The sequence below is a fragment of the Dasypus novemcinctus genome, chromosome 19 (genome assembly GCF_030445035.2).
Source record: "Dasypus novemcinctus isolate mDasNov1 chromosome 19, mDasNov1.1.hap2, whole genome shotgun sequence".
Lineage (NCBI taxonomy): Eukaryota > Metazoa > Chordata > Mammalia > Cingulata > Dasypodidae > Dasypus > Dasypus novemcinctus.
The window spans coordinates 51,132,959-51,143,493 of NC_080691.1; the positions used below are offsets into that span (position 1 = coordinate 51,132,959).

Here is a 10,535-nt window from a genome sequence, read left to right on the forward strand (position 1 = left end):
ATTGCAACAAACTCAGCAGATTATACATTTCTTTCAAGTGCTCATGAGTCTTTCTCCAGGATAGACCACATGTTAGCACAAGGCATTTCTCAATAAAGACAAAAAGACTGAAATTATATAAAGCATCTTCGCATGTTAGAATGGAACGAAACTCAAATAACTGACAGGAAAGGTAAATATGCAAATGTTTGGGGCTGAACAAAAGACACACATAAATAATCAGTGGATCAGAGAAGAAGTTATAAGTGAAATTATGAAAAATGTATTCAGATGAATGAAAACAAGAACAGAACTTACCAAAACGTACAGCATAGGCAATTCTGAGAGGGTAATTTTTAACTCTATAGACCTATATTAAAAAAAATAAAAAAGTAAAAACTTTAATCAAAGATCTAACCAAACAATGAGAAACTAGAAAAGAAGAGCAAACCATTCCCAATGCGAGCAGAAGGAAAAAAGTAATATAAATTAGAGCAGAAATAAATGGTTCTGAGAACAAGAAATGGAGAAAATCAACAAAACCGAAAGCTTGTTTTTTTGAGATCAATAAAATTGACAAACCCCTAGGTAGACTAACAGAGGAAAAAAAGAGAGAAGATGTAAATAAATAAAATCAGAAATGAAAGAGGGGAAGTTAACACTGACCCCACAGAAACAAAAAGATTGTAAGAGGATATTATGAGAAACTATATGCCAATGAACTAGGCAACCTAAATGAAATGGGCAAATTCCTAGAAATGCACAAACTACATACACTGACACTACAAGAAATACAAGAAGTTAACAAGCCAATCAGATTTAAAGAGATTTACTCAGTCTTTAAAAATCTCCCAGCCGGGAAGCAGATGTGACTCAGGCAGTTGTGTGCCCACCTACCACATAGAAGGTCCCAGGTTCAGTTCCAGGTACTTCCTACAGAAGACAGGCAAGACAGCAAGTTGACATGATAGGCTGGCATGGCGAGCTCTCACAAGACAATTCAACGAAGAGCACAATGAGGAAACACATTGAGAGACACAATAAGTGCAAGCAGAGATGTCCCAAGTGATTGGGTGCCTCCCTCCCACATGCACGATCCAGGATTCGATTTCTGGTGCCTCCTGAAAAAAGACAAGTGCACAACAAACAGACACAGAGAGCAGACAATGAGCGCAAACGATGAGGCAGGGGTCATACCCCACTCTGCACACCCTTGCTCAGCACCCTTCCGTGGCTCCCAGTTCTCTCTCCTGCTTTTCATTCAGCCTTTGTATATACTCCTCCCTCATCCCACCCCAGCTCTATCATTTGCTGAACTTCACAATCTTCAGGTGTCACCTCAGAGGTCATTTATTCTAAAGCTTTCCTTGGCCCCTCCTCAGGGCTCCTGCCGACCCCAGGCTGCTTCGACATCCTGGTCACTGGGCGGGTAGGGGCCAAGTGGGGGAGACAGGCTGGAGGCATGGGGCCACAGGTATGACCTGAGGCTGGCTCAGCCGGGTTTCTCTCTCTCTCAGGCAGGGAGGTTCGGGCTCATTCCCACGACCCTCACTCTGGGCACTGGAGCAGCTTGTCTGGGCACGGTGAGTGGCCACGACCTGCTCCCCGTGTCTGTGGCTGCGGTACCTGCGTGCACAAGCGCCCTGTGCTTGCGGGTGGTGTCTTGAGGTACAGGTTGGGTTGGGGAGCTAGACGTGGGTATGCCCTGCCTCTTTCAAGGTCACTTTCCTCTGTGACCTGCTGCTGCTGTATGTGGATGGAGAAGCCCATTTCTCCTGGAGTAACAAGTAGGAGGAGGTGGGCTGCAGGCCAGCTGGGTGCTGAGGCTGCTGTGCCAGGCTTCTGTGCTCCCTGGGAGGACAGAGGCCAGAGCCCTGATCCACTGTCCTTACCTGCAGGCAAAGGCCCCGAGTGTGACAGCTCACCCCATGTGGACCCAGCTGATTTTCACAATGCCACAGCAGGCTGCCCAGAGCCCTTAGATGGGCCAAGCACTGCCTCCACCCCCAGCCAGGTGGTGACACCAGGGTCAGGGCTCTGTTCCCACCACCAGCTCATGCCTAAGGCTTGGGACTGTTCCCTCCTGGGTCAGGGGTCTGGAAGGGGGCAACCTCAGGGATGAAAGACCAGCAACCTCACACCCCCAGGAAGACTCTTTCCCTCCCCCACCACCCCCCTCCCACCCTCCCTACTCTAATCTTGGCAGGTGCTCCCTGATGTGGGAACCCAGAGCCATGTGTTTCCATACAGAGACCTGCTGTGAAACCATGGAGACAGGGAGAGCCTGGGGCCCCCACAGCTCTGGTTGCTGGTGGTAGGCTGTTCTCCCAGCCTCTGTCACCATCTCCCACAGGTGCCCCTCCTCCCCTGTCTCCCACAGGTGCCCCCACTAGGTGTTGTGGACTCCACCTTTGAACTCTCCTTCCTTGGGATCCGTGCAGCCTAAGTACAGGCAATGTCGCAAGAGGCCATCTGGGGCAGGTCTCATCTAGCTTTGGGGCTCATCTGCAGAATGGAGTTGGGGGATAGCACCTGCTCAGCTTCAGATAATCGGCCCCTTCCCTGGGGTGCCATGTTAGGGACAGGAGGGCTGGGAGGGGAGGAGAGGGCAGAAGGGCTACATTGGTGGTCACTCATGGGCTTTGGGGACCTTTTATGTGTGTCCTTGGTAACCCCCAGCCCAGCCCCACCCTGCCCACTGGGCTTCCTGGGAGCCCTGAGGACAGGCACCCAGTGCATCCGGAATTCACTGCTGCCCCAGGCAGTGCCTAGGAACCTGTCTGGGCACCTGCCCCCCATAGCCTGGGGCACCTATAGTTGGGAGGCCCAGGCCCCCCAGATGGAAGAACTATCTAGAAGGAATGCTACCATGAGATGTCAGAGATGCAGACCTGCCCCTGTGTGTCACAATCCTTTCGAAGGTACTGGGCAAGAGTCCACCGCACCACAGCTGGCCATGGCCTGATCCCCGATGACCCAGAACTTGGCACTGTCAACTCAGGGCCTGACGGCCGGAGGCTCCCCGACCCACACCAGCCCAGGCTGCCCAGGACAGAAGGGGCACGGGCACTGGCAGGCCATGGGGTGGCCTCACGGCCTGACGGGCTGCTCCGTGAGGTCAGGCTCCTGGGCAGGGGGCTGCACAGCCTGCACCATCTCCTCCAGGCTGCACTGGGCAACACCATATGGTGTGTGCATGCTAGCCTACTCCTGTGGCTCCCGCAGGTTCTCTGTGCTGCTCCGGATGCCGTAGCTGAAATACACGGGGAGTCCTGCAGCAGTGGGAGGGTCTGAGAGGCAGGTCCAGCTCGCCTGGCCCTCTTTCTACCACCTGCTCAGCATCCCGACCTCCCATGCCCCACCTCACTCCAGCTCACCAATCAGCAGCCAAACGAAAAAGCACAGCCAGGTCAGGTAGCCTAGATTTAGCATGAGGTAGATGTTGAGGAGGATACTCAAAGCTGGTGTCAGGGGCACCAGAGGTACCTGAGGGGACAACGGCAGAGCTGTGAGGAAGATCGCCTGGCCGAGGGCCTCCTTTTACTCCTTGGGAGATTTGGGAGGCATGTGCCCACGCCCCATGCAGAAAGAAAGGGGGTTTGATTCAGTGGCATCCCCAGCCCTCCAAGCTCTCCCCCTCCATTCTGCCGCGGCAGAAGCCGGCCATGGAGCCAACTGGAAAACGAGCAAGGTGGTAGAGGGGGTGGGTTAGGGCGGTACCTGGAAGGTATCCTGTAGCTGCTCCTGCTGGTGGGCCACCAGGACAGCGAGACTGAGCAGAAAGGTGACCCCGCTGAGCAGGGCCAGGATGTAGCCCCAGCATGGGAGGTGCAGGGCCCAGTCCCCAAAGATGAGCACGCCGCTCAGAGTGATGGCAGAGGCCAGCAGGAGGCCGAGCGACCAAGCCACGGCTCTTCCATGGCCGCACTCACCCAGGAAGCCTAGGTAGGGCCTCAGGGCCGGCCACAGCTGCCCAGGCTTGGGACCTGAGGCATGCTCATCACTCACCGGCTGGAGGTGCACTGAGGAGTTGGCCTCAGATTCAGGGCTGGCTGGGTGCAGAGACCTGGGTGGAGAGGTCTTCTGGAAGCTCAGCCTTATGGTGCTGGCAGCCACGAAGATGTAGGTGAGCAGCGCCCTGAGGGACATGAACTGCACCAGTGCATCACAGTCCAGCACCAGTGCCAGGAGGGCCATGAGGACCCTAAACAGCAGGGTGCCCATCCTGGAGACCTGGGTCCTGGGGTTCATGCGGGCAAACACCTGGAAGAACAGTCCGTCGGCCGCCATGGCATAGAACAAGTGTGGCAGGAAGAAGAGATTCCTGAGCAGGACCGTGATCATTGCTGTGGCAGAGGGGTGGGAGTGAGGGGCTCGTCAGCAAGGGTGTATGAGTCTGGCTGGGTGTGGGTGCTCAGTTACCTCCCACCCAGTGTCAGTCACAGGTCCGTTGAAGAATTTGGGGAAGGTGGCGAGTGGGAGTGGAGGATTCTCTCATAATCAGAGCCCTCCTGGGACAGTTACACAGCAGGGGTCAACCCCGGAAGCCCAGGACAGAGGGTTGCCTCTCTCCCCATCACCCCACCCAGTTCCCACCCAGAAGGAGCCCACTACCACGATGAAGCCGGCCCAGCTGTCGCCCCGCCAGTAGAAAGCATCAGCGGGCACCGAGTCTGGGTCAAGGCTGTGCCAGGGAACCATGAGGGTAAGCACGGTGGAGACCAGGGTGTAGGCCGTGGCCGCCAGGCCTAGAAAGATGGCAGAGAACATGGGCACGGCCTTCTGAGGGTTCCGGGCTTTCTTGCTGGAGGCGGTGATGACATCGAAGCCCACAAAGGCATAGAAGCAGATGGTGCTGCCAGCCATGATGCCTGAGAAGCCGAAGGGCGCAAAGCCACCCTCCTCGGTGCTCCAGTTTTCCAGGCTGGCCAGGGAGAAGCCCAGGATGATGATAAAGAGGATGATGCCGAGGCTGATGGCTGAGAAGGTGTACTTGAGCCAGGAGGAGACACCAGCTCTGCAGGAAAGAAAGATGGAGGCAAGAAGAATGATGCTGGCGGCCAGGAAGTCTGGCTACGGGGCCAGGAAGGGCACCTGCCAGGTGCTTATGTGGGTCTCAGTGAAGTAGCGAATTTCGTGACTGACCATGGCATCCAGGTAGACTGCAGGCCCATGCCACAGTGGCGCCTCTGAGGAGGCCCTGGAGAAGTAAGTTCCAGCCAATGACGAAGGCCCACACCTCGCCCACAGACACGTAGGCGAAGAGGTAGGCAGAGCCCGGACCAGGTACACGGGCTCCAAACTCTGTGTAGCACAGGGCCGCCAGCAGGGCGGCCACGCCGGCCACCATGTAAGACACAAGCACGGCCGGACCGGCCATCTGCCTTGCCACAGTGCCCGTGAGCACATAGAGGCCCACGCCCACCATGCCACCCACTCCCAGAAGGGTCAGGTCCAGTGTGGACAGGCTGCGACTCAGTGACATCTCCGTGGTAGACTCCTCCAGTGGCTTCAGCCAGTTCAACTTCCTGCAGAAGTGTGCCAGGCTGGCGGCACTGGGCAGTCTCCAGGCCATGGTGGGAAGCAGAGAGGAGTGCGGTCCCAGCCACCTGCTAGGGTCAGAGGGGAATGACGGGCTGCAGGGGGGGGCGGGGGTCAGGCATCTTCAGTCCCTTCTGGATTGCCCACCCACAGCCCAGTCCCTGTCTCTGACCTGGGGATGGGAGCACATGCACCTGCTGGAGGGCTGAGCTGGGGAGGGCTCAGGGCTGGCTGCAGGGGGTGCAGGGGGTCACGGGGAAGCACGGGGGTCCTGCCTGCCCTCCTCCTTTCTCCAGCGAATCTGGTGCAGCCAGACCTGGGGGGTGAGCCGAGTATCACTGAGGGCAAGGTGGGAACATTCGCAGGGAGCATGAGGTGGGAAACCCTCCTGATCTGGGATCTGAGAGCAAGGTGGAAATCCGGAATAGGAGTGGCTCTATCATCCGGGGCGTCGCCCATACGGACCACCTCGCCTCTGACAGTGGCGGTCAGTCCCTCACCCTGCACCAAGTCCCGGGTGAAGAAGCTGACGCCCGGCGCAACACTCCGCGCCGCCAATTCCACCGTGTCCCTGTCCCTAGTACCCGGGTCTTCATCTCCCAACCCCTCGCCGGGTCTCAGCCCTAACCCGCACAGGCTGCCACCCACCTGCTGCCGCCGCCGCCCCTCAAAGCCCGCCCCACCTCCCCCTCCCTGTTGTGTGCAGGGTCGCTCCCCTCCCCTGGGCCGGATGCATCCCCGCTACCCCACCTAGGGGACCCGACCCCGAACATCGCCTCACTGTTCCGGGCCCGGACTCCGCCCACCGATCCCCCGGGTCTACACACTGCCCTTCACCGCAGCGACCCCGCGCACGCATTAAAGTGGGCCACCCTACCCTTTACAAGATGAAGACCAGCGCTCACCAGGTTCCTGGGAAGCTCTGTGTTCACAGATAAAGAAGCAAAGTCCACCAGGAAGCGCCTGTTCGGGCGCTGGATCACGGGGTGCGCTGGAGGTGGGGGGCGGGGTTAAGACCCAGATAAAGGCCTTTGTACCTCACCCACTTCACAACTGCAGGTGGATGAACCCGAACCTGTGCGTGAGAGGTGTGGAGGCCTCTAATGAGTTGAGTCTGGGGGTTTGGTGAGTGGCCCTGGGTGGGATGGCAGGGATGGGGAGGGGAGTTCCTGCGACCAAGCTCTTAACAAATGCTGGATGTTCTGAGCTTCTAGCTACAGACACCGCCCTTCAGAGGCCCATGGAGTCGCAGTGAGGCTGGAGGACTCTGCTCCTGGACTAGTCCCTCTCCCATGCCCTCAGGCGGCCATCCCAAGCTCCCTGGGGCTCATTTTTTTCTGAGTCCAAGTGTCATCCTACTCTTGCTGCATGACAAGTGGAAAGGATGGTGTGAATGACTCTCACTTGTTTAGAGCCAAATGACCGCCAGACCCTGCCACATCGAACCAAACCAGAATGCATCATCCTCTTCGCTCATAACTTTCTGTGTGTTTTCTATGTGGCTGGGGCTCCTGGGTCTCAGGGCAGCTACAGCCTGTCTGGCTCCACCTCTGGCAATGGGAAGATGCACTTCCAGAGAAGATTGTGGCACTTGGAACCCTCTGCGGCCCCCCGAAATTTGTCTGAGGAATTTCTCAGACGGGTTTCCATCTCCTGCCAGGATGACGTCTACCCCACTCCCTGTCCTTCATTTGTGCTCATCACCCTGATCATTATTATCCCAGTTAGGGGAACTTTTGCTCTCCTGCCATTACCCCGTGTCCAGGCACCTGCTGCCTTTCCCATTCCTTCAGCACCGCCCTCCTCACCCTTCCCCTTCTTCCATAAAGAGGATATTCAGTATAAACATAAGTCCAGACCGCATATATAAAAATAAACTAGGGCCTAAGAATTGATCCACTTGTGCTCAGCTAGCCCTGCTGGATCTGGCATTAATGACTTCATCTCTTTTAAAAAGTTTCTGACTTCTGTACTTGTCAGTGGGGCAGTTACATAACCGATTTCTCCTAGCCCAATTGGTACTTCTCTCAAGGGGTATAGAGGCTCAGTGGGAATATGTTCCCTCACCCTCTTTTCTTCAGGGGTCTTGGGGAACAGAAAGTCCAGTATGTCCTTCCTCCATTGTTCCAATTTCTTCTTTAACTGCTGGTGGGTCATAAGCGGTGGTGAGGTTGGCACCCATTGGCCCTCTGTATCCATGGGGGTTTGGGTAGGTTCTGTTGGACTTTCTGAATCAGCCAGTTTCTGCCCCAGGAGGGGAGGGAAATATAGGGCAGAAAAGGCTCAATAGAGGGTCTCAGGTTTTAGCTTTTATAGACTTCGTTTCTGGGTCCAGAGTTTTAGCTTTCATGTTTCAAATTACAAGGTCGGCACATAGCAAATCCTCATTTGCTCTGTATTTTGTCCAAAATACATTGGGCAGTAAGATGCTTCCCTTGGCCCAAATGTAACAGCAATATTTAATCAGTTTCCTTTTATCCTTTCCCTTGGTCCAATCATTATTTTTCCAATGTTTCAACATCCTCCCTACTGGACGATCTGGAGGTATGTCCCCAGGGGACCCTACAGGTACCCCCTTTCCTCTTTTCTTGCCAGCTGACAGCTCCTTTTCCCCATTCTGAGTCTTGTCCAGGTTTCTTCCTGTCAAATCTTTCCACTTCGATCGTCTCCATCCCTTTCCCTCATGGGAGAAGGAAAACGTGAGTTGGGATACTGCACTTGCTTCACACAGTATGTCGCACATCTCATGCACACACAGTCAACCTCAGCCTCATCAGAACTTCCCCACCACCAAGGCAATACCTTGGTCTGTGCACAAAGGTACCTGGTCACTGAGAGACAGGTTTTCTTTCCCCTTTCCTCTTCCACAATCAGCAGATCTAAGCATCTTGTCTCAGGTCCTTCCACCTGTCAAAGCCAGGCCCCCAACGGTGGAGTCCAAGACCATTCACTCAGCGGGGCGCACCTTCCCCTCGTCTGCCCTGGAGGACCCCTCAGAAGCTTTAGATCCCAGTCGAGCTCTCAAACTTATTAGAAAGGAAGCTGCACCTGTAAGAGAACAAAAACTCACCCGATTGTGGAGGAGAAAAGAATTTTATCAATGATCTTGCAAGAAGAGGCTCGCAACCTGGATAAAATGGCTGGTGCCATTTAAACAGGAATTGTACTTTGCTTTTAGATTTATTTGTTTATTTTATTTATTTCCCCCTCCCCCAGGTGGTTCTGTTGTCTCTCTGCTCATTGTTTGCTCACCTTCTCAGGAGGCATTGAGAGATGAACTTGGGACCTCCTGCCTGAGAGGCGGAATGCCCAATGACCTGAGCCACATCCACTCCCTCTGGGCTGCAGCTTCTTTTGTCTTGTGGCATCTGATAGTTGCTGTGGGGGTGAAGTCTGCTTGTCTTCTTTTAGGAGGCACCAGGATTGAACCCTGGAACTCCTACATGTTAGACGGGCACCCAAGTGCTTGAGCCACATCCGATTCCCCAGGATTGGTATTGATTCTTTTCGATGCGTGGCAGAATCACTGGTGATGCCATTTGGTCCTGGGTTTTTCTTTGTTGGAAGTTTTTTCATGATGGATTCAATCATTCATTCTCCTTACCTATGATTGGTTTCCTGAGTTCCTGTATTTCTTGTAGAGTCAGCGTAGGTTGTTTGTGCATTTTTAGGAATTTGCCTGTATCATCAAGGTTTTCTAGTTTGTTGTATATAGTTTCTCATAATACTTTCTTATTATCCTATTTATTTCTGTGGTTTCAGTCATAATATGCTTCTTTCAGTTCTGTTTGTATTTATTTTCATCTTCTTTCGTATTTTTCTTTGTTAGACTAGCTAAAGTTTGTCAATTTTATTGATCTCCTTAAAGAACATGCTTTTTGTTTTGTTAATTTTCTCTATTGTTTGTTTTTGTTCTTGATTTCATTAATTTCTGCTCAAATCTTTGTTATTTTTTTCTTTCTGTTTGCTTTGGGATTAGTTTATGGTTCTTTCCCTATTTCCTCTTGGTGCTCACTTAGTTTTTTAAATTTTAGCTCCTTCTTCTTGTATAATATAGGCATTTCAGCTATAAATTTCCCTCTCAGCACCTCCTTCACTGTATCTCATTAGTTTTGATAAGTTGTGTTCTTGTTTTCATTCATTTTGAGATAGCAACTACTTTCTCTTGCAATTTCTTCTTTAGCCCACTTATTATTTAGGAATGTGCTGTTTACCCGCTAACCTGGAGAAAGATCCATGAACACCTGAGAAAAACATACAGCCTGCTGATTGGGGGTGCAATGTTCTGTATACATCTGTCAAGTCCTACTTATTTGTCATATTGTTAATGTTCAGTTTCCTTTTTGGTATTCTGTTTAGTTGTTAAGTTGTTCTAGCAACTGATGTGAGTTGTGTGTTGAGGCTGCCAACTATTTTTATAGAGATATCCCTTTCTCCTTACAGTTTTGCCAGAGTTTGCTTCATGTATTTGGGGTTCATGTATTTTGGTTACATGCATAGATATTTATGCTTTACATCTTCCTGGTGGAATGTCCATTTGATTAATACATAATGACTTTCTGCATATCTTATCACTGTTTGCTTTGGGGGCGGGGATTTGGCCTATAATGGCCATGACTGAACTTTAATTTTAGTATTATCTTTTTAAAATTTAAAATGTTCTTTTTTTAGGAAACAAATAATTTTATACATATTAATAAAGCATACAATTCTTCCAAAGTGTACAGTCAATGGTATTTGGTAGAATCACAGTTGTGTATTCTTCACTTCAGTCATTATTACTACATTTTCATTATTTTAATAATAATAAAAAACAAAAAAAGACAAAAAACAACAAAATTCTTTACCTCTCAATCTCTCTGTTTCCCCTGCTCTACATAGCTGCTATTTCTGGCTATTCTTGGACAACTATTTATTTATTAAGCAGTTTTACTGAGATATATTCACATGCCAAATAGTCTATCCAAAGTGTATATCCAGTGGATTTTAGTACAGTTACAATGTTGTGCATTCAT

The 10,535-nt window shown here is 51.9% G+C and overlaps 1 protein-coding gene across 1 annotated transcript; it reads right to left on the minus strand.

Moving 5' to 3' along the window:
- Window positions 1-3,183: 3,183 nt before the first annotated feature.
- LOC101433903 (cationic amino acid transporter 4-like) lies at window positions 3,184-5,554 on the minus strand. Its single transcript, XM_012520623.2, is given in 5 exon segments — window positions 3,184-3,251; window positions 3,357-3,465; window positions 3,700-4,325; window positions 4,560-5,140; window positions 5,142-5,554. Coding segments are annotated over 5 exon segments (1,797 nt in total).
- Between the last annotated feature and the right edge of the window lie 4,981 nt (window positions 5,555-10,535).